Source organism: Felis catus, chromosome B1 (genome assembly GCF_018350175.1).
Source record: "Felis catus isolate Fca126 chromosome B1, F.catus_Fca126_mat1.0, whole genome shotgun sequence".
In the NCBI taxonomy this organism is placed as follows: Eukaryota; Metazoa; Chordata; class Mammalia; order Carnivora; family Felidae; genus Felis; species Felis catus.
In genome coordinates this window covers 79,193,834-79,218,763 of record NC_058371.1, presented here as the reverse complement: position 1 = coordinate 79,218,763, position 24,930 = coordinate 79,193,834, and the positions used below count along the sequence as shown (strand labels likewise).

The window sequence follows — 24,930 nt, the reverse complement described above, 5'->3', positions numbered from 1 at the left end:
AAGTATTTTATAATTTTTGGTGTAATTCTAAATGAGATTGTTCTCCTAATTTCTCCTTTTGCTGCTTCATTATTAGTGTATAAAAATGCAGTGGATGGATTTCTGTGTATTGATTTTGTATCCTGTGACTTTACTGAATTCATTTATCAGTTATAGTAGTTTTTTGGTGGAGTCTTTTGGGTTTTCTATATATAGTATATCATTTGCAAGTAGTGAAAATTTTCATCCTTTCTTACTAATTTGGATGCCTGTTATTTCTTTTTTTTTTTTAAATTTTTTTTTCAACGTTTATTTATTTTTGAGACAGAGAGAGACAGAGCATGAACAGGGGAGGGGCAGAGAGAGAGGGAGACACAGAATCTGAAACGGGCTCCAGGCTCTGAGCTGTCAGCACAGAGCCCGACGCGGGGCTCAAACTCACGGACCGCGAGATCGTGACCTGGCTGAAGTCGGACGCTTAACCGACTGCGCCACCCAGGCACCCCTGGATGCCTGTTATTTCTTTTTGTTGTCTGGTTGGTGTGGCTAGAATTTCCAGTGCTATCTTGAATAAAAATAGTAGGGGTGGACATCCTTGTCTTGTTCCCAATCTTAGGGGAAAAACTCTCAGTTTTTCACCATTGAGGATGATGTTAGCGGTGGGTTTTTCATATGTGGCCTTTATTCTGAGATATGTTCCGTCTAGACCAATTTTTTTTGTAAAGGATTTTATCATGAATGGATGTTGTCCTTTGCCAAATGCTTTTTCTGCATTTATGGAAATGATACTATGGTTTTTATCCTTTATCTTGTTGATGTATTATGTGGATTGATTTGTGAATATTGAAGTACACTCGCATCCTAGATATAAATCCCACTTGATCGTGGTGATTGATTGTGTGTATGTGTGTGTATGTGTGTGTGAATGATTTTTTAAAATGTATTGTTGGATTTGGTTTACTAATATTTTGTTGAGGATTTTTGCATCTGTGTTCATCAGAGATATTGGTCTGTAGTTCTCTTTTTTTGGTAGTATCTTTATCTGGTTTTAGTATCATGGTAATGCTGGCCTCATAGAAAGAATTTGGAAGATTTCCTCTTTCTATTTTTTGGAATAATTTGAGAAAAATAGGCATTAACTTTTATTTAAATGTTTGATGGCATTCATCTGTGAAGGTATCTGGTTCTGGACTTTTATTTGTTGGAAGTTTTTTTTTTTTTTTTTTTTTTTTTTACTGTTTATTTACTTATTTTTGAGAGAATGCTCACAAACAGGGGAGGGACAGAGAGAGAGAGAATCCACGCAGGCCATGTGCTATCTATCAGTACAGAGCCTGATGTGGGGCTTGAACTCATGAACTGTGAGGTCATGACCTGAGCTAAAATCAAGAGTCAGACCCTTAGCTGACTGAGCCACCCAGGTGCCCCTTGTTGGAAGTTTTTTGATTACTGATTCAGTTTCATTTCTGGTAATTAGTATTCAGTCTGTTCAAATTTTCTTCTTCCTGATTTAGTTTTGGGATGCTATATGTTTCTAGGAATTTGTCCACTCCTTCTAGGTTGTTCAATTTGTTGGCATATAATTTTTCATAATATTCTTTTATAATCCTTTGTATTTCTGAGTGTCAGGTTTTTATTTCTCCTCTTTCATTTCTGATTTTGTTTATTTGAATCCTCTCTCTCTGTTTCTTTTTACGAATCTAGCGAAAGGTTTATCAGTTGTGTTGATCTTTTCAAAGAACCAGCTTCTGGTTTCATTGAGCTGTTCTATGTGTTTTTTGTTTTTTGTTTGTTTGTTTGTTTGTTTTTTTTTAGTTTTTATTTTGTTTATTTTTGCTCTAGTCTTTATTACTTCCTTCCTACTGTTGGTTTGTGGTTTTGTTTGTTATTCTTTTTCTAGTTCCTTTAAGTGTAAGATTAGGTTGTTTGAGATTTTTCTTGCTTCTTAACATAGGCCTGAATTGCTATAAACCTCCCTCTTTAACAGCTTTTGCTGTATTCCAAAGATGTTGGAGTGTTGTGTTTTCATTTTCATTTGTCTCCATGTATTATTTGATTTCCTCTTTGATTTCTTGGTTGACTTACTCATTGTTTAGTAGCATGTTATTTAACCTCCATGTGTTTTTTTTTTTCTAAATTTTTTCTTGTGGTTTATTTCTAGTTTCATAGTATTGTGATCAGAAAAGATGCACAGTCTAAGTTCAGTCTTTGTGACTTTGTTGAGATTTGTTTTGTGGCCTAATATATGATCTGATCTGTAGAATGGTCCATGTGCATTTGAAAAGAATGTGTATTCTGCTACTTTAGGACTGAATATTCTGAATATATCTGTTAGATACATGGGGTCCAATGTGTTGTTCAAAGATACTGTTTCCTTGTTGATTTTCTGTCTGGTCTATCTATCCATTCATGTAAATGAGGTGTTAAAGTCCCTACTATTATTGTATTACTATTTATTATTTCCTTTATGTTTGTTATTAGCTGCTTTATAAATTTGGGTGCTCCCATTTTGAGTGCATAAATATTTACAATTGTTACATCTTGTTGGATTGTTCCCTTTATGTTATATAGTGTCCTTTTTTGTCCCTTGTTACAGTATTTGTTTTAAAGGCTCTTTTGTCCAATATAAGTATTGCTATCTCAGCATTCTTTTCCACCTCCATTTGCATGATAAATGCTTTTCCATCCCTTCACTTTCAATCTACCTGTGTTGTTAGATCTGAAATGAGTCTGTTGTAGGCAGTATATAGATGGGTCTTGCTTTTTTGTTTATTCTATCACTCTGTCTTTTGATTAGAACATTTAGTCCATTTACATTCAAAGTAATTATTGATAGGTATTTGTAGCCATTTTGTCACTTGCTCAATGGTTGTTTTTATTGTTCTTCTCTGTTACTTTGTTCTCTTGCACTCTTTCATGGTTTGTTGATTTTCTTTAGTGATATATTTGGATTCCTTTGTCTTTAGTGTTTGTGTATCTATTACTGGTTTTTTATTTGTGGTTTTGATTAGGTTTGCATATAACATCTTGTGCATATAGCATTCTATATTAAGCATTCTATATTCTATATTAAGCATTATATCTTGTGCATATAAGCATTCATGGTTGCTTAAGTTTGAACCCATTCTTCACTCTTCTTCCCCCCCCCCCCATGTTTTAGGTATATGGTGTCATACTTTACATCCTTTTATTCTGTGAATCCCTTGACTGAATTTTTGTGGATATATTTAATTTTACTGCTTTGTGCATCCTACTTTTCACACTCCTACTTAGGGTGTTTCCTTTCTAGTCAAAGAGTCTCCTTGAACATTTCTTTTAGGGCTTGTTTAGTGGTCACAAATTCCTTTAAATTTTTTTGCCTGGGAAACTCTCTATCCTTCTATTCTGAATGATAGCCTTTCTGGATACAGAATTTTTGGTTGCAAGTTTTTTCCTTTTAGCACTTTGAATATATTATGGTACTCCCTTCTCACCTAAAGAGTTCCTGCCGAAAAATCAGCTGATAGCCTTATTGGCTTTCCCTTGTATGTAACTGTTTCTTTTCTCTTGCTGCTTTAAAAATTCTCTCTTTATCAGCACTTTTTGCCATTTTAATTACTGTGTGTCTTGGTGTCAACCTCCTTGGGTTGATTTTGTTGGGGGGCTCTCTGTGCCTCCTGGATCTGGATTTCTGTTTCCTTCCAGATGTGGGATTTTTCAACTATTATTTCTTCAAATAAGTTTTCTGTCCCCCTTTACTTTCTTCTCTTTCCAGGGTCCCTATTATATGAATGCTATTAACCTTGATGTTGTCACTGAGTTCCCTTAGTCTATTTTCATTTTTTATTATTATTTTTCCTCTCTCCTGTTAGGTGGCTTGCTTTCCATCACTCTGTCCTCCAGGTCGCTGATCTGTTCTTCTGCTTCCTCTAGTCTACTATTTATTCCCTTACTGTATTTTTTAATTTCAGTTAATTGAGTTCTTCATCTCTGATTGGTTGTTTTATGTTTGTCTCTTTGTTGAGGGTTTCACTGAAGTCTTCTACTCTTTTCTCAAGTCCAGTTAGTATCTTTATTGCTATTACTTTAAATTCTCTATTGGATATTTTCCTTAGGTCTCCATTTTCCTTAGGTCTCTTGCTGTGATTTTCCTGTTCTTTCACTTGTAACATATTCCTTTGTGTCCTCATTTTGTCTAATTCTCTGTGTGTATTTAGTCAAGTCAGCTATGTCTACTGTTGTTGAAAGTAATGGCCTATGAATGAGAGGTCCTGTAGTGCCCTGAAATGCAATGTCTGCTATTCACCAGGACCTGGCGCTTCATGAGTGCATCCTATGTGTGTTGTTTGTGACCTACTATTGTGGCTGATTTGCCTTTGTTCAATACAGTCATCCCCGTTGTGGACAGGGTTTTGTACCTGTGTTGTTAGTGGGCCAGTCTGAGGCTGCCTTGGGCTTGAGTTGAGTCAGCCCATGCACTTTTCAGAGATACAGTACCACCAAACTACAGGGCACCTTCCCTGAGTTGTCCCCTGTGAAGCTTTTGTTGGTGGACGTATCCTGCAGTTAGATGTAATGTCTGCCCCTAGCCCACTACTCAGGCCATAGTTAGAGTAGTGTATGTAGTAATCTTCCCCTCTCCCTGGGCAGGGGTTGCTTTGGAGTGGTGTTGGCCACTGTCAGGGCTGATTGCCCAGTGCCAGGCTTATATGGCACCACTTTGGATGGGCTCTGGCCCAGGGTTTATTGGAGGGGGCAGGGCTGCAGGATGATATGGGGGCAGGGTGCACAATGGCAGCAAGGTCCACGTTGGTGCACAGTGGGAGAAGGCCTGCAGCATCTTGGGAAAATTCCTGCTGAGGCCAGCCGGGTTGTGGGGGAGTATATCCACAGAAGTGCACTGGGCAGAGGTGCTTTTAGCAAGCTAGGTGGAGAATGTTGGCCCTGTGCTGGTTCCAGCAAGTGTCTGTATACCTGGACTGGGAAGCAGGGAGGGTATGCCAGTAGCTCTTTTGTTCTTGGAGATGTCTCCCAAAGATCTCTTCCCTCTGCAGCACTTGCTCTGAGATTAGTAAATAAATTTCTTTCATGTATACGCCTGGTGTTCTTCAAAATGCTGCTTCTATGCTGTATCGCAGCAGGGCTGTTTGTTGTGCTAAGGCTGGGAACTCAGTTTCCTCACCCTCCAGCACCCAGAGCTGAGCCCACCAATTTTTAAAGTTCCAGATGCTAAGCCCCACCAATTGTAAGAACTTGTGAAGCCAGGCCCTTTCAAAGCCAAATGTTACAGGGATTCCTTTTCCCAGTGTGTGTTCCCCATGCCTGGGGTACCTGGTGTGGTGGGGTCTAGTCCTCTAACCTCTCCATGCCCATCATGTCTCTTCCTCTTGTGGACAGTCCTGTGGGTCCATTTGATTCCCGGCCATGTCTCTGCCTTTCCTACCCTTTTCAATGTGACTTCTTCTCTACATTTAGCTGTGAAGTCTGTTCTGCCAGTCTTTGGGTCATTTTCTGGTTTATTTGCCCTCATGTGGGTCTTTTTGAGTTGTCTGTGAGATGGGGTGGACTTAGGATCCTACTACTCCACCATCTTCCCTGGAAGTCTAGACCAGTTGTTTTATAAAATGGTCTTTAATTTTAATCTTTCTTCATGGTTACATTCAGGTTATGTATTTTGGGGAGGTAAATGATCTTGATTATTCTAAGCAAACCAGCTGGGACATTTGAATGGCTATGGGCTGGGATCATCTGGAGGCTTTGTACTTACATCTGGTGCCTGGGTTAGGGTGACTCAGAGGCAAGGCTCTTCAGAGACGAGTGAGCAGAATCTCCTACACAAGCTTCTTCACATAGCTTGGGCTTCCTTACACAGCATGGCAGCCTAAGGGAGTGTTCTATCCATGAGGGCAGACATGGTAGGACCTTTTATAATCTAGTATCCACATTCCTCTAGCATCACTAATGCCTATGCTGTTGGTTGGCAAGGTCAGGAGCCTGCCCAGATTCAAGGGGAAGAGACATAGATGGAAGAGTGTCCGTGAATTTGTGGTTGTATTTTAAAACTGCCAGAAGTGATGACTGCCAGATTTCTTAATTGTAAAAATAGCTTTTTTTTTTCCTCTTTGTCGTTAATGGTGATCCATTGGGAGATAGCCTGAGAATATTTAAGAATCCTGTTCCACAGTAGACTTTTATCCTTTACTGATAGTATTCATTGATGACTCCTCTACATTTATGATTTGGAATTTAAATTACATAAAAATCGTAAACATAATACACTCATCTCCGAGTAAATAAACATATAATGATGACAGACAGTGTTGGATTCTTGAATAATCTTGTGACAAAGATAAGCTTGCATGACCCGATTTGACAAGTACTAAACATTCTATGCGGATATAAGTAACAAGCACTTGATTATTAGAATGTCAACAGAAATACACATGAAGAGGTTCTGTTCTCTGTATGTGGTTCTGTTGCTGTTTTATCCTATTCCTTCTTTCCAATCAAAGGAATGCACTTAAGGCATTTGTGTCAAAACTGGTGGTAAGAGAAGTGAGATCAATTGAGGCAGATCTTCTCCTTTGCACTTCAAATGTAGCTATAATAACTGAGAGTTAGCAAGTTCCAAACGGATGTGTAATTCAGAAATATAAGCATTAACCTTTTGAGCCTCACCTTTGAAGGTGCAAGAACTAGGTAAAGATTATGCTTTTATCGTATTTAAGTCTTATTCAAATGAATTGTGCAGTGCATATTGAAGGAGATGGTGTTTGTAGCCAGCATGTGTGACTTCCACAGAGATTTGAATTGGCAGGTGAAGGTCTAAACATTGAGCTGCTTGGAATATTCCTAAAGTTATACATGAATAATTTCTAAATTGCTAATTAGAAACGTTTAATTAGGAGGTGAAATCTAGCTGTATCCCAGTGTGTTTAGAAATCAAATCTTGCCCAAAACTTATTCCTAACAGATGTCTGTGCCAGAGGTCACCACCTCTCATGTGTAACTATGGACTGAATACTGGCAAGTTATAGGAGACTGTGGTCCATATATTTTTACAATCTTATATTAACTTCTTTAAAATGAGATAAATGTGGAGCGCCTGGGTGGTTCAGTCAGTTGAGCATCCGACTCTTGATTGCAGCTCAGATCACTATCCCAGGGTCATGGGATTGGCCTTGCATCTGGCTCCACGCTGGGCATGGAGTCTGCCTGGGATTCTTTCTCTCTCTCCCTCCCCCTCCCCCTCCCCCTCCCCCTCCCCCTCCCCCTCCCCCTCCTCCTCCCTCTCTCCCCCATTTGTACACTCTTTCTCTCTCCAAAATAATAAAATAAAATGAGACAAATGTTACATGGAAAAAAAAAAAACCTCTGAAGAATAGTCATTAAAATTTTAACAGAAATGTTCCTGTGTGTGGGATGATGGATGGTTTTTATCTTCTTTAAAGAGGTTTTTTTCCCTTGAGTTTACCGGAACTTCTACAAGGACTGTAATGTGTTAGTTATCACTTTTGTAACATGAATAAATTATACAATTGACCTTTGCACAATATGAGTTTCAACTGTGCGGTTCCACTTACACATGGTTTTGTTTTTTTTAAGATACAGTATGGTATTTCCCTTATGATTTTCTTAGTAACATTTACTTTAGCTCACTTTATTCTAAGAATACAATGTATAATACATATGACACACAAAATATTTGTTGATCAACTGTTATCAGTAAGACTTCTGGTCAATACTAGGCTATTAGTAGTTAAAGGTTTTGGAAAGTCAAAAGTTCTATGTGGATTTTTGATTGCATGGGAGAAGGGAGATCAGTACCCTGACCCCTACATTATTACCAAACTATTCCTATAAAATTTAAAGCTGTTGATTAACAAAAAAAAATTTTTCGATATTTATTTTTTGAGAGAGAGAGAGAGTGCGCGCGCGCGTGCACGCGGGGGAGGGGCAGAGAGAGAGAGGGAGACACAGAATCCGAAGCAGGCTCCAGGCTCTGAGCTGTCAACACAGAGCCCCACATGGGTTGTGAAACCCACAAGCTGTGAGATCATGACCTGAGCCGAAGTCTGTGCTTAACTGACTGAGCCACCCAGGCACCCCTAAAGCTATTGATTTAATGTGAAGGCTGGTAAATATCCCCTGCCGCCCCACCATGCAGCTTCTCATAAAGAATTACCATTGACCACCTTCAAAGCATGGTTTTGCTTAGACATTTTTTTTTTACTTTTTTTTTTTTTTTTGAGAGAGAGCAAGTAAGCAGAGGGAGGGGCAGAGAGAGAGGGAGAGAGACTCCCAAGCAGGCTCCACACTGTCAGTGCAGAGCCCCACATGGGCCTCAACCTCATGATTGTGAGATTATTACCTGAGCCGGAATCAAGACTTAGATGTTGGATGCTTAACCCACTGAGCCACCCAGGTGCCCCTAGGCATTTCATTTTTATGAGCATTAAAATGGAGGAAAAAAAGTGTGTTGCACTATTTCTTAAATATGTAGGCCATACCTGGGGCCTCTTAGAGAATTTCCTCTTAGAGAATAAATAGATCCATGGCTTATTCTTTCTTTCTAGGGAAATGGTCATTGTGGCCTACTAAACGAGGAGGGGTCATAGCTTGTATTCCAAAAGAAAAATGTCATTCACCTTGAAATGTTCATAAAATGATGAGTCAGTGAGTTCTGAATATGTTTACTTATATTGGGTATAAAGTTTGACAGGTAACATTCGGGGAGGGTCCTGCTTTTTGTCATGGCTAGAGCTAGTCCTGTGTTGGGGAGGTCTCTCCTTGTGGATCCCCAGGCCTTTGGGGACTGCAAATGGTAGGCTTCTTGTGTTCCGATCCTCTGTACTACTGTCAGGACAAAGTGATTTTTTTTTTTAAATTTTTGTTTTAATGTTTGTTTATTTTTGAGAGGAAGAGAGAGCATAAGTGGGGGGAGGGGCAGAGAGAGAGGGAGACACAAAATCTGAAGCAGGCTCCAAGGCTCTGAGCTGTCAGCACAGAGCCCGACCCGGGGCTTGAACCCACGAACCGTGGGATCACGACCTGAGCTAAAGTTGGACACTTAAGCAACTGAGCCATCCATGCACCCCAGGACCAAGTGATTTCTAAGGGAATGAAAAGTTTTGGAAAGAAAAAGGGTGAAAAAGAACAAAAAAATTGGAAGAAGTTCTACACCGAAAGTGGAGGAGGAGTTAATTTTATTCTGGGCTTTTATACTGTAATGTAACTTTTTGTATGTGAGCAAAAGACAAATTGAAAAAAAAAATTCTAGGTAGGCATTGGGTTTTTATTTAGTTAAGAATATTTGTAGACATTTGGGTTTTGAAAGTCAAAGTTACAGCTGTGTTTGGGAAAATGTATTCTTCTGACTTCAGAAGGTTGTATGCTTGTGTTTCCCAAATGTTTGCAGGTGCAAACTGATACAACTGCACCTGGAGTGTTTTTAAGGGTTTGCAAACCAGAAAACACAGCATTTTATAGCTGGGAATGTATGTTCACACCGTGACTGTAAGAGCAATGTAGTTTCAGCTTAATCAGGAGTTTACCTTATGAATTGGTTAGAGAGAAAGCTATTTAGTGAGCCTGTGAACCTTTACTTAATGCCATTTGCTTACTGATGTATCAGAGTTGTTAATTATTATTATTACCTCTGTCAGTTTTTGTTGAACACTGGAAATACCAGGGCACTGATGTTGCATACACAGTTAATGCCACTGAAAATACCCATGGTTTAGGGTAGGTAGTTCTGGGGTGTGTTTCATTATATACTGTTTGGTAGATAAAAGTTGTCATTTACTAAAATCTTGAAGTAATAAAAACCAAAGTCAATTATGTATTACTCTATGTATGTTTTACAGCACATGGAGTGCTGAAGAAATTAATGCGGTATACGCCGTTAGGAGTTGGGAAGATGTCTGAAAATGTCTCTAGAAATTAAAGCTAAAAGCTTGGAAAGGAAGAAAAACATGAACCCTAGCAGTCTGATAAATTCCAAAAAGTACACTTTTTGCTTTGCTTTATTTTTTTTTTTTTTGGTGGGGGGAGGGGTGGGTTATGGCAGGGAGGGAGTTTGTAAAGCAACATTGAAGTTGTTTTTCAAAAAGCTCATGGTAAGTCAGGGCCATAGTGAAAGCCTGAGGCTGTAGGATGAATAGGCTGGGACTGAGAACGTCTCCTGTCTTCCTTTTCCCATCCCATTTTTCCTGGCTGCCCTGCTCAGTGTCTGCTGTGACATAATGGAAGGAGCCTCGTGCTGATGGGTAGCAGGAGGACTCTGAACAAAACCTTGTAGCAGGGTCCAATGTCAGCCTCACAGATCTAAGTGTTGAGGTTTGCATCAGATAATGCACATGAAAGCACTTCGAGGAGTTGCAGCTATTAAGCAAAATCTCCCCTGATGAGGAGGCACATGCATAAAGAATAGTGTTTGGAAAGAAAGGTTCAGAGCCAGCCAGATGGGAAATAGCAGTTGGCGTTGAGGCCTTGGTCTGGGAATAAAGCTTGAGTTTACCACTAACTAGTGGTATAAATATGAGCAAATCTTTAACCACAGGGACCTTGGTTTGTTCAACTGTGAGAAAAGGGCTTGGCCTAAGTGATAGGTAGGATACTTTTCGCTCTGAGAGCCTGAGTTTTAATGAACCAGAACAAACATGAAGCCTTAGAATATTTCCAGCATCTAGACTGAACCTAACTGGTATTTCACTGTCAGTCCCTATTATCGATTCTAGTTAAATTTTCTGTAATAGACCCATATTTAGTCATGGGGTAGAGCTGATTCAAAGACAGACAGCTGGAAAGTTTTCAGAGTTCTTTTGTACTGTTCACACAGTAGCTGAATTCTAAAGTTATGTTACAGATGGAAGGTTCATGCTACCTTGGTGCCAACTTAGAGTCATATAACCTTAAGGTGATGAATGTTTGTCTAAGCACACTATAGACTCTGGAGCTGAAAGGAATATTTGGCTATTTCGTAGCTAAATATTTTGGAAAGAAGATTGGAAATTTTATTTTTGTCCCTCCTTGTTTGTTAAATGTTCACTAAGGGGAGTAGGCATTGGTTTCCAACCATCTTCTGGCTAAATCTCTTTGTGTTTATGGATAGTATAGTTATGTGAGCTAGGCCACCATCAAAGAGGACAGAGTATGAATGGGGCTTAATGTGATTGGGTAACATTGGAGACAGGGCAACACACTGACTAACACATCCACACTAGAATCAGGAAATCTGGGTTCAAATCTTTGTAGGTCAACCAGTTGGTCATAGGAATATGTCAGGTATATTTCAACTACCCAATAGTTGCAACTATTATTATTCAAGATGATGGGAGTATGCACACATATTAGTAATCTCCCTATCACAGTAAAGACCAGTGGATTCTCCTGTAGAAACATGTAAAAAAAATTATCTCATCCCCCTTAATTTCCTTTAACCATATTATTTGTTTACTTAGTTGAATCAAATGCTGAAGGTTTGAGTTGGGTATTAAAGCAAAATTTTCAGAGACCATTTTTATTTCCTGTTATCTACAAAGCATTTCTGGCAGAAGTGGCCCAATCATTTCCGTATGTGGCCCCTGGTAGCAGAGCACGAAGGACTCTGGGAGGTATTTATATGTATGGCTGAGTCCCACGGGCATAAATGTGAGTCTGTTGAGTCTGCAGAATCTGTGACTTAACAGTGGTGCCAGACTTGTGTTTGTGCTAACACTTAGTAGATCTGAATAAGCGCTTATCTACCTGACATATCTATGTGTGGAGTTTTGTGTTTTGTCTTTGTCTTGTCTGGTTTGAGTTTTTCTTTGTTGTAAAATACGTAGGTGCAGTGAAGACACTTTCTACCCTGAAACAAATGTTTTGAGTAGACTTGATCTTTTAGTATTGTTGAAGATGAGTTCATCTGCCCTACAACAAAGGTAATAAGATGCTAGGGAAGTTAGGAGAGTCAAGAGACTTTGGAAAGAGACCTGGGCAGCAAAGGAATTTGCATCCATGCAGTGGTTCTAGAATTGGGAAGTCAGTATTATAGTCGAAGATGACACACATCTTGGCCATAGTAGAACAAAATAAGTAAATTTGTAACTTCTAGAATCAGATGGCCAGGAAACATGACAAAATTGTAAACAGTTTATTGTTTCCTCCTCTCCTAAACTTAAAAAGAATATTAAAAAAAAAGTTATTTCTGGTGTTTCAGAGAGAACCATAAGAACATAGCTTTGTAGCTTAAAAAACAACAAAAGTAATTGGGAACTTGAGTCTCGTGCATTGGCAAATAAGGTAGATGCATATACAAAGTGATGTGTTCGTGAAACATCTAGGAAGTCATGGCACAATGATGGTGAGTCTTACATAGAGAATCTCTTATAAAGATAATCTGAAATTATACAGATAATCTCCAGTTTTACTCTTTTTAAACAGATATAGAACATTATAGTTGGTGATTATTTCCCCCTAATGATTCTATTTTGTTTGTTTTTTAAACTAGCACTAGGGGCTCTGGAATCAGAACTGAGAGCAAAGATACCAACTCTGCCGTTTTCAAACTGGACATTTGGATTAATTGTTTAATCTTTGAGCTTTTATCATTTGAGCTTATATCACATGTTCATGCAGGGAACAATGCTTCCCTCAAAAGTTGTGGGAATATTAAACAGAAAGAAAGCCTACTACCTAGTACGTGCTTTTAAATGTTAAATGTATTTAATGAAAGACGAAGTAATTTAAATCTCAGATTTCAGTGCTGAAGTGCAGAAATGAATACACAAAATAATGTTGTGATTCTAGCTGACTTGGGAATTTGATAAGGGGCTCTATTTGTTTCTTCCCTTTCACCCCCACTGCTTGATGAGCTTCTTCCATAAAACATTTTAGAATCATGTGTTTAGAATAACTAAACAGTGGATTTGAGGAATATTCAAGACTTTAAAGAATTAGTGCCCTCTCAAAACAGTGGTTGAGCAGAGTAATGAAGGTCTAAATCCATTTTTATTATCACATGTGATCATACTACAAATACCAGTAGCTCCCATTTATTTCTAGTTATGATGTGTCAAGTGCTGTACTAAACAGTTTATAAACATTTTCTCATTTAATGTCTGTAATACCATGAGATCTAGGTGTTATGGCCCTCATTACACATGTTTTAAGGAGTAGTCTATACATTCATAGCTGAGAACACTTAAAAGCCAGGCTAGTGCCTTCTCAAGTGAGCAAAGGTGCCTTGGTACCACCAAATTCAGATGACAGGATAACTCTTTGAAATGTTAATACAACGTGGAGTTTGTTGAGGAAGTGGTCGGTATTTAGCATCTTTGAAATATTTTGCTCTAATTATGACTTGAGCGGGTCCAAGGAATCGATTGTGTGTGTTCAGTGCCAGTTTTTCTGAGATAATATTTCTGGTGTTTTGATTTTGACTGTGGTCCATCCAACACAAGTATAAAATGCTGTGGAATGTTTGTCTGAATAGGTATTTCTCAGCCTTGGCTCCAGAGAAGAATCACCTGGAAGCTTTAAAATGCAGATCAAAGAAAAGCAAATAAACCTGAAGCCCAGTCCCCATTCCCAGATAGAATTTTTCCCGAGTTTCATTCAGATATAATGGACATAGAAAGTTTGTATTAGTTTGAGGTGTACAGTATAATGGTTTGATACGTGTATGTATTGTGAAATGATTACCACACAATCAGTTTGCTTAATGCCCGTCACCTCACATACATTTAGCTGGAAGAAGTTTGTACCTTTTGACTGCTTTCATCCATTTGCCCCCTACTCCCATCCCCCTGCCTCTGGCAGCCACCAATCTGTTCTAACCTATTAGTTAGGTTTTTTAAAATTCCTCATGTAAGTTAGATCGTGAAGCATTGGTGTTTCTCTGTCTGATTTCACTTAGCATAATGCCCTCCATGTCCATCATGTTGTCACATGTGGCAAGATTTCCTTGTGTTTTTTTTATGGCTAAATAATATTCTCTCAGATATTCTGATATAAACCATATCATAAGTATTCTGGAGGCTTGCAGAATTCCATACTTAGCCCTGGGATGTCTCAGATCTTTCCCCTGAAAGCATTGGAGTTGCACTCTCAGGTCCTGCCTTGCTTGGTGGCTTGCAGTATGGCTCTGAATGCTTGAGCCGCTCCCCACAACTCCCCCCTACCCCCCCACACTCCTACCCATCTTGTTACCCTGAGGTGTGTGTGGAGGGAACAACAGTCATCGGGGTGGGTCTTAGAGGAAGGTCTGTTCAGAAGATTATCAGCTATGCAGAATCAGTTCTGGGATGTAACTTTCCCATTTTTATTTAGGCTTTGGGTGTATTGGCTCTGTGTATTGTTTGGTTTCCTATTCCAGTACTGTCCCAGAGGCATTTCCCGTATTTGTAAAGATCAAACATAGGTAAGAAGCTATTCCAACAGTTGGCCACACACGGGCTGTTTTCTTTCAATGGAAGTAAGTTTTCCCGACTTCTCTCCTTCACATTGTCATACGCTTCTCAACCTAACTTCTCTCCTGTTCCCACCACTCCACAACCTTCCTTAATTTGAGTAGTGACAGATGGTAATAAATCCAACTGTGGACAGTAGTTTAGACAGCAGAGGATTTTTTAAGGCAGATAAGTAGTTTGCTATTTGCTGGAGTGCCCTATTGGAACACAGAGTCTGTGGAAATATGGTGTTAGCAGGTTGCCAGTTGGAGCACTAAATTAAATTTTCACTAGCAAATATTTGTCCACAGTAATTTAAATCATTTTGTATCCCATTTACGCATGAGGGGGCAGTATGGTACTATATAAAGCAAATGCTCTGTTGAAATTGTCTATTTTTATTGGTATATAATAGTTTCTAGGTGAGAACTTTTAGACTCTGCGATCGTAACTCTGACATGGTAGTTAGTTGTTAAATGTGATATGCATATGTGATCCCCTCACTTGTATACGTGGGTCACATGCCTTTTTTATTTAAATGCATAAATAATCATTTCCTTGCAGCATTGGGGCTTTCCCACAGTGCCTTTTTTATTGTGAGTTTTATATTTATGTTTTGTTTAATGGTAGCAAGCTTTCTTCCTGTTTCCTGCTTTCACTTGGGGAGCATCAGGCCTCTTGGAGATGCAGTGTCTATTAGGTTGATGTGTCTAAATATTTTATTTTATGACTTCATTGAAGGCTGAAGGGTCTTCAGTGTTGTTGGGGACAGGAAACCTCTGAACTCAGGTCTTGGCAGCTGTGGAAGGTCTATTATAAATTACCTCTGCATGATATGCTTCCCTTTAAGGGACAGATTGCTTTTCTCAAAAGAAAAAAAAAATTGTTAAGCAAAGAAGCAGCACATTTTAATTAATGTTATTATTGCTGATATATGAGTGACACTGTAGATTATCAAGGTGCTAATATTCTAGGTTTCATAAATGGAAGGGAAATTATTAAGGGAAGTTGGAAGGCAGTAATTGATAAAATCTATAAAGAATTTTATGAAAAATGTACATGGGAATCTGAAAGGTAATTTCATAAGCATAAGCTATTTTTAAATGTGTAAAAAATATTTACAGTCATATGTTTCTGTTTATGTAGCTGAAAAAAAATTGAGACCAGCATTTGGCATAAACATAACCCTGTATGAAACTAAATGGGATATTTACTTTTAATGTTTTATCCTGGCTACTTTCTTTGTGGGTGAATAGCTGTGGTATTGTCTATACCTGGTAAAGTTAATTATACATATTTAGTTTTGGAACGAATTTATTTTGAAATATAATGATTGGACATTGCTTTTACTTAATTTTAACTAGAAATTGTATTTTGAAATCTTCTGTTAAGAAAATAAATGAAAGACTTACGACCTGTACCCACGATTTGAAGGAATGGATTTTTGGCTCCAGCCTGTTTTGGATGAGCTCCAAATCAAATGTTGCTTGATACTGGTTTACTATTGCAACACACAGGTTTCTGTTCATGGGAAACAATTAATGTACTTTATGCTTCGATGGCAGATTTTTAGGACCCCGCCCGATGCGACATTCCTGGAGCCAGTCTCCCTGTCAACATCACCCCCAAATGCTCCACCAAGGCAATCGAAGAGACAAGGCCAGAGGACGAAGAGACCCGTGGCCGTGTATAATCTTTGTCTGGAGCTGGAAGATGGTAAGATGTTGATTCTATTTTTCTGCTTGACAGCATGTTGAGAGTATGGCATATCATATGTCCTCAAGGAAGGCCATTCTTTTCCTTCCTTTGTGTTTTAATTTCTTTTCACCTTAAGATAATTTTTTGAGATTAACAAGGAGGGTAAAGCCTTCTTGTCAGAGAGAAAATGCGAGTTTCAGGTTTGTGTTTGTTATTTGTTATGCATGTTTCTTTTTTTATTTTTAAAAGACAGCTTAAATTTCTTTTTTTGGGAAACTTGTGTGACCTCCTGTGAGGTTACATAACTCTGAGACAAATGGAAGAGGAACTAAAATTAAAGCAGATCTTTTGAGAGGAGCTGATAGTCTAATGTTAAATACATCTAGATTAAAGGCATAGTTTTCTATTGCACTGAAGCTTAGGGCTTCTGCATCTTATTTGGCCCACGTTTTCTTGCAAGGCTGGCGCCTCATCGTACAGTAGGCGTGGCGAAGTGACCTGCCTTCAGGGGTCAGGCCCAGTGAACTAAGGTGCAGTGGAACTCTGGCAGATGGAAGTTCTACTGTCCTGGCTAACATGTTCCAGTTACTTGTTGTCACGTGGCCACATTGTCTCAGTATCGTCAGATTGCCTAGTTTTTTAAAGAAAGCTTGGAAATTTGAATTTTATGCACTGATCTCTACAAAACAAGACGATGTGTCACGTAGAAATTACTGACTGCCGATTTGTAATCATGCAGTTATTGGCATGGAGGGGTAAGGTGATTCTAAGAACCTCTAGTTCAGCAGGCATGTCTGAAACTGTGACTCTTTGGTTGTGGGACCTTTTGAGGACATTTCCTGAATTCGTAATTAATCTTCATTCTTCTTTTTGTTATAACCTTTTTTTCTTTTTTGTATCTTTCATTTATTATCCTTACAAGCTATTGAAGTTATATTGGTTTGGAAGTATGAGGTGATTGTCAGAAGGAGGAAGGGAATGAAGACAGAAACAAATGCAGTACCTTTCATCGTAAGGAGCTATATAGTCAAATGTCCAGGTAGCTAATATAGAAAGATCCATGCAAGCAAGTGACAACTGATTAGGGAGTCTCTGCAGGAAGCCTCAGAATGCTTCCTGTAATAACACGGTGGGGGGGGGGGGGCTAACGTGTGCCGGTATTCTTTCACATCGTTTAAGATGGGCATCATATGATACAACTGTTAGTTTTACAATCAGATCCTTATTTTCCAGAGGAAGGGCATGAATCCTTAAAATCAACCTATAATTTCGGAGCTTCCTTTTAAGACCTTAGTTTCAACTTCTGATCCTACCTAACTTTTTTTTGTTCTCTTTTTTTCTCACTCTCACTCTTTCTCAACGGAGTTGCTAATAAGGAGTAAAACTGACTGGTTTGAATTGCACCTTTTCTTGTATCTCACTTGTCCTCTGGTGGAAGTGTTAAATAGTGAAGGAGGCAAATGTTGGGAAGTAGGAAGAGAAAAAGAAGTCAAGGAGATGTAGAATAAAATCTGCATTGGCTCACCGGCCCTTGAGCAAAACCAAATTGGCTGTATTTCATAAAGGAAATGACCAGAGTGACTGTTTGTCTTAGAATCACATCTACTTTTTTGGTATTTTAAGGAATTGAATCATAATATCCAATCAGTATACATGGTGACTGATCTTTTGACCATTGTGTTGGAAAGTGATTATTAATGGGTAAGAAGTTGCTGAAGTGGTGCTTGGTACATCTTTTATGGGAATGCTCACGATGGCATATAATCATAGCTTTCCTAGATTTTAGGTCATATAATAATTCTTAATTATTTGATTATAAGGGAAAAAAGATTGTGAAATATTCAATTCCTTTAGTCTGTTTTTATGTTCATTATTTATATGGTGTTTTATTCTACATTTTGTATTTTATAACTCTACATTAATCTGTCTTGATTGTAGCCTTGGAATTTGTTGTTGTTGCAAATTGTCAGAATCAGGAAAGTCCATGATTTTGTCACAGAGTAATTTTATTTTATCTAGAGGTCATAAGATAAAGCAATTAAAAACTATAAGTTATTTCCTCCCCCCCCCCCCAATTATTTGTAGGTAAGCTTTAGTGAAACTCAGGTTGTGTGAAAAAGAATTATTTCAGAGAGAACAGAGTAGGGTCTACATATTATATTTTCCAAAAAAGGCAGGGTGGTGGGGATAAATGAAGAGAAGAGCTTCTGAAAGGAAGCATACAGGGGAAGCATACTAAAAAACTGTGTTATTGACTATATTTAGCATATTGAAAAACTCTGCCCCCTCCCCCCCGCAAAAAAATCTGTTGTCCCTAGTACTTAAATGTTTTTTTTTTTCAGTAGCCTGAGTTCTATAATTGTCAACTTGAAGGTTTCAAAAAGTTTAATCTTTTTAATATTTTTTCTTATTGGTGGTAGTAGAGTCAATTTCCTATGTTTTACTAGGTCTGGTGAAGATATGCATTATAGTCAACTTTGGTGGATTATTCTTCCCAATTTTGTAGCTTAGATGAATGTGATAGAGATTTTTAAGTGTAGATGTGTCCTTCTCCCATTGATGCAGTGTAGTATAAATTAATCTTGACTTAATGAAATATAGGACAAATAGTTATTGTTTAAATTTAGGTGGATTATCTGTCAAGATCCAAGGCGCTAGATTAGATGATCGGAGATTTTCTTCAGCCTTATGATTTGGTCACAGATTTGGTATTTGAGTTAAGTGTTTGTAATATGTTATTTCTTCTTCTACATTGAGTAGGGTATGAAACTAAGTGATGTACCAAATAGCCAACCCTGGAAAACAGTCAGAATTGGCTTCAATTTAACATCAGGCAGATCAAAAAGTCATTATTAACAAAGAGTCAGCAAGCCTATTACATGAGCTGAAGCAGGATAGGCCTGGAAGCAGAGAATCCAAGCTGGCGTAAAATGAGAGAGAAACCCTCTGCTTTTAGACATGAATTTTATTATGATATATTCAACCCCACCCCCATCCCAATTGAGAGGTGACCAGTTTAATTAAAGACGCCTACTGTCTTTACTTTGTTAAAGACTTTAATTGGCTTTGGCACATTTATCCATATTATATACACAGTGCTTGTTATTTTTCTTTGTAATATATGATTAAATGATATTAAACTTATTATTTGCGAAAGACTTTAAAATTCTAGTTAGTTGCTTAAGGATCTTTGTTGATGATTAATACGAACTGAAATGGATATACTATCTGGCTAGATTTCTTTAAATAGAGCAGCTATTAAATCTTTACTAAAGTCCTTATCTTTATTTGGTAGAAGCCATATTGTTCATTTTTATATAGCATTTAATAATCTCATGAACTTCAAAGTTGAGAAATTTGGCTGGGTCTGTTGTGAAATAGAAAAATATGAGGTATGCTGGAAAGGGCTAAAAAGATAACTAAAAATCAGAGGTTTGCTTTCATTCTCAAATGATCTTTCTGTGTTTTTATTTTCTTAGAATTCATAATAAAGTAACTCCAGACAAATTTATAATGTATGTTCATTTTCTCCTGCTCATTCCATATTTATGTCCTTTACTACCTCTTATGTAAAGAGACACCTTTTTTGTTGTTGTAATTCTCCCAAGTACAGGGGAAGTTCATGAGGCTATATGAGATATATTCTTTGTTATTCTCATTCAAGGCCAAAGAAAAATTTTAAAAGAGATTTGGGAGTGGGAGACAAGATGGTGGTCATCTAAATTTTGACCAAGCTCTTTCTTTATGCTAGTTCTAATTTTAAACAGAATGAGGCATTCATAGGACTAGTTTTTATTTGTATCTTCTTGAGTAGTTAGGTATTCTGTTGCCCATTTCTTTTGTACATGATCTAGCAGTTTATTTGTTTAGGCAACTTAAAAAATATGATTTATAGCAAGTTGAAAACAGAATCATCTTGCAAGCCAGTTGGCAAGATTTAATATTATTATAGAGTAGGTCTTACTTGGGTATCGTTGGGTTGGCACTCTCACACTTGGATCCCGGATGTGCTAACTGCAGCACATTTTGTTGAACATGTGTTATTGTAGTCCTACAGTGTGACAAGGATGGAGAGCCTTATAAGCATAAAGTGAAAATGTAACTGTTAAAAGGGAGATAGATAAACAACGAAGCATGATCGTTTCCCTTCTGTTCTAAGGAGGAACATACTGTGATATGGATCAGTCTCTAAAATCAGAGTAGCATAAATAAGTTGTATGTAGATGTCCTTTCAGCCGAAATGACACCCAGGTCGATTTTTAAATGATTACCTAACATTTAAATGTCCCATATCAATGAGAGTGATGCTGAGAGCCACCTTTGGTATTTGGAAAGAATCTTGTTGAATAATGAATGAGGCATAAGCAAGAGAATAGAAAGCTAAAAAGGAGGCTCCTGGAAGGTCTTTTGAAATGTAGATTTTTAATCCTAAAGTATGGAATGCCCCTGGCAGTTTGGAGATTTTCTGCCTCTATCATTAATTAGTGATTTTTCTCATACTAGAGACTAAAATCAGAATTCTGTGTATCTATTGAAGAGTTTTTATAAACTCTGCATCATGTTTACACATGGTTTCTATTTCAAGGCGTCGATATTCTACTCTCCTTCTGTCACTATACAGTAAAATAATGAGACAGCATGGTAGCAAGTGCCCAGTGCTGGGCTGTAGGCCTTATGGGCCCTAAGGAAGGCAACCCCAGGGCTGCGGTAGGTGGGAAAGGTGTCATGGTTTCCTTGAGCGGAGCCATTTTGGCAGTTGGTTGGGGCATGATTTCAGGTGAGGAAACTAGCTTGAATGAAGGCCCGGCAGCAATGATGAGTAAGAATAAGGCAGCAGGGTAAAGAAGAGGCCAGCTTGATCAGACGGAGGGCAGGGTTGAAGAGTAGTGACCAGTGAACCCAATGAGATGTTGCCAAACCAGGAGAGGTCAGCCTAAGGAATGATGGTTAGAAGTCTGGTCTGAAGACTTTGTATTCTGATTCTACTCAGATAGCTTACCCTCTCTAAATCTATCGTATTAACTACAAAATAGTAGTTATAATGTGTGCTACTGAGGATGGTTGAGAAGGTTTAGGTGGTTAATATGCTTAATATAGTGTCTGGTATATAGTAAACACTCAAATCCTAGCTTCTGCTATTCAATATTATTAAAGACAGAGAAACATGCCTTATATATAGAATGATAAGAGAAGTTATCTGTTTTTCAGCAAGGGAGAGTTGTCACATGGAAAATAATATTTTTTTTTTAATTTTTTTTTTCAATGTTTATTTATTTTTGGGACAGAGAGAGACAGAGCATGAACGGGGGAGGAGCAGAGAGAGAGGGAGGCACAGAATCGGAAACAGGCTCCAGGCTCTGAGCCATCAGCCCAGAGCCCGACGCGGGGCTCGAACTCACGGACCGCGAGATCGTGACCTGGCTGAAGTTGGACGCTTAACCGACTGCGCCACCCAGGCGCCCCACTAATATTAAAGGAAGTTTAATCTGACTTAAATCTGTCTGTAAGAACCAGAAAGGCCATGGTAAAGGCTGGTTAAGTAGTTTAGGTTTAGGTTGGTATGGTGTTGAACCAGCACTAGGAATAGAAGATAAATCTGGGACAGGTGTTAAAGCAAACTGTTGGGACTTCTTAACTGACTCGATGTGGAGAATGAAAGCAGATAATCAAAACGATGTCTTCAGCCACATTTTAATATTTAGACCACCTTTTCATCAAAAGGAAGGAAATACCTCATTTTGTTAGCATCTTCAATACATAGTGCAATATGTAACCGCTTTGGAAAATAGGTTTAATAAAAATAGTGTACAATGTATTAGTGTAAATAGTATATATGGAAAGTCAGTGGAAAGAGGAAAATATTAAATAGTACTAAATGGTATGTCTTCTTAGAGAAAGAATAGTCAGTCTCATAACCGTGAGCAATGGAGAGCTCATTTCTTTTCCCCTATTTACCGCACAGACCTATATCCACATTCACTCGTGCTGGGAAGGTAAAGGTTGCGAGGCAACCACCAAACTAAAAGACGATCATTTCAGTAGAAGTCAAGGGTGGATAGCAGACAGTCATGGCAGCTCTGTACTCTCAAATCTCAGTTCCCAAGAGAGCGTCTTTAGAAATTGCCTTCATGAAAACATGCTTTTATCAGTGAATTGTAACCGTCCTGTCATCCCCATAATGTAAGAAGAACCACAGTAAAACCATTGGTGATGGGAATTTTCAGTGACATTCTACAGCTATTGACATTTTCTTGTAGACATAAGCTGATCAGCTTGACACAGAATTATAACCAACCCTAAGTAACTGGGCACAAACAGATCTTCGGCTCAAGCTTGGCCATCTTCCCTTGATTCTTAGCATTTTTTTGGCATGACACTTCATGGGTGGACGCTGGATAATAACTTCCTGAGTGCCAAGGCCCCTTGCCATTTCTTTGGGGCAATGTTATGATTCCCTGACATGGAATTACTGTATTGTGAAGTTAAATCTAAGACCAGGCTTGAATCAGTGACAGTATATGTAGACAGATTATTTCTTAACTCACTGTTACAATGATGAGATCAATGGGATGGAAAAGGCAGCCAGAAATTTCAGGGCTGTAATTGAGTTGTGGCGTACCCATAAATCATGCAAGCTGCCTCCCCTGCATTGGCGTCTCCCCAGAAGCCTCCCAGAAGCTCAGCCCCCCTAATGTCAGCGACAAAGCACACGGCAACTTCTTATATGACTTCCTATATAATCTTAACTATGCTTCTGTGTGGGATGAACATTTCCCCCTTTCTCTGGAGGGAAAAGGCTTATTTAACGCCTTCAAAAAAATACATAGCTGCTTCTGTGGTGAAAATAAGTTCATGGCAGGTAACTAGAATTTATAGAAGAGAGAAAAATTCTTTAAAGCTTGTCTCCCTGTGGTGTGGGTTTTTTCTTCACTTCTAATAGCTTTTATTTTAATTTCTAGTTCTGAATTCAAGCAGCTGTCATTCTCTTTATAGCCCTTTTTGAAACTCCTACAGCGTAGGAGGTAGCTGGGCTGTCTAAGAAACATCTTTTCAAACCAACCAAAGTATTGTTTATCCTGAATGAAATAGAATTTTTAAGGCTGTCAAGAGTGAGTGATTTGAAGCGTTTTCTTTGATAGCCAGGAAGATGAGCAGAAATCTTAAAGAGGGGAAGGTATTATCTCAATGTGGCCAATTCCAGGTAACTTCTCTTACCCAGAAAAAACTCTTTTGAACCATGATAAAAATTACCACTAAGTGAGGGTGTTGTCTACAATTAATATAACAAAACAAACCTGTGGCAGCTCATTTTTACTTACTGAATTCTTACCAGCTGTTGACGAAAAAGAATGAGATTGAGTCAATAATGGAGAATACTCCTGTAACTAGTCCCCTCTAGTTGCCCTCTGTGAACTCTGGGTAGCAACTTTGCAGCTTGGTTCCCTCTGAGGGCTCATTCCGCTTTCCATGGCATTGCTGTGTATCCTCCGAGCAGTATCTGGAAGTTGAATGTTACTCTTGGATGAAAAGAATTCTTCAAACCTATTAAAATGAATTATCAGGCTGACGTTTTGCAGATACTAGTATTCTCTAAAGTCAGCAGCATGGGGTGCCTGGGTGACTCAGTTGGTTGAGCGTCTGACTCTTGATTTTTGCTCAGGTCATGATCCCAGGGTCGTGGGATCGAGCCCCACGTCAGGCTCTGTGCCAAGTGTGGAGTCTGCTTGAGATTGACTCTCTCCCTCTGCCTCTCTCTCTCCCTAACTTGCACGTATATTGTCTCCCTCTCTCTCTCTCTCTCTCTCTCAAAAAAAAAATTAAAATCAGCAGCATGATTTTTTGGGCTTCAAATGTGATTATGGTCATGATTTCATTTTTCTCTTTGGTCAGAATAGAATAATATTAAGTATTTACTCAGTTATTTGACAGGTATATTCTTTTTCTTAAAAATTTTAATAGTTAATGCAATAATAGGATACAGAATTTGGAGGGTTGATAATGGTGATCAGTGACATATACCATACTATATGCCAGACACTGTTTTTAGCAATGTTCGTTAGATATAGATAATCCTTATAACCATCTGAGAGGTAGTATTATGATCATCCCTATTTTATGGTTCAGGAAACTGAGGCCCAGAGATCAGTAAGTCACCTGTCTCACAGCTGGCCAGTGACAATGCCAGGATTGAACCCAGGCAGTGCAATCCCACAGCCTGGCCCCTTTTCCATGCTGCTAGTGTGCTGAACACAAGTGCTGCAGTGACATCTTCTCTTCCCTGGAGTCCGTAGACATGGCCTGTTTGCCTCTGAGTCTTTCAGAGATGCTCTGCATTTCAAACAGTATGTCAGTTTATTCTTTTTTAATTTTAGGAATGATTCTTAGTTTTTTCATTGTAAGAAAGTACTGGAATCAGAATAATGGTCTTACTGAAGGAGATGCAGGTGAAGAGAGAGCCAGAGATGCGTATGGTTGTAAACCTGGGGCACAATGCACGGTGACAGAAATGGGCCCTCCAAGAGAAAAGGGGGTGCTCATTTTTCTGGGAGGGGGAGAGGGAGGAGCAGTCATTTTATTTCAGTGCCATGTTTGTTTTCATGTGGTTTATGCAGCCATTTACCAAAATGGACAATTGCCTGCTCTTGCGTTAGCTGTAATGCAGATCTCTCAGGTACCTGGTGCTTCAGCGGGTTGTTAGAGATGTGTAAAGGGAATGCAATCAGCAGTTTGATGCTGCCTGAATATATTGGATTTTGCTGGTATATTTTTTCCCTCTTTGTTCTTCCTTTTATTAAAAAAATTACAACAATAGGTAATAGGTTCCTTGGTTTGAAACCAAAAA

The 24,930-nt window shown here is 38.6% G+C and overlaps 1 protein-coding gene across 4 annotated transcripts in view; it reads left to right on the top strand.

Annotated features, from left to right (window-relative positions):
• Positions 1 to 24,930, top strand: part of ARHGAP10 (Rho GTPase activating protein 10) — a 323,575-nt gene that overhangs the window by 252,585 nt on the left and 46,060 nt on the right. For all 4 annotated transcript variants that reach the window (XM_045055782.1, XM_006930835.4, XM_003984958.5 and 1 more), the window contains one exon: positions 15,956 to 16,106. In XM_045055782.1, the coding sequence (XP_044911717.1) occupies positions 15,956 to 16,106 (151 nt within the window). The remainder of the gene's footprint in view (positions 1 to 15,955; positions 16,107 to 24,930) is intronic.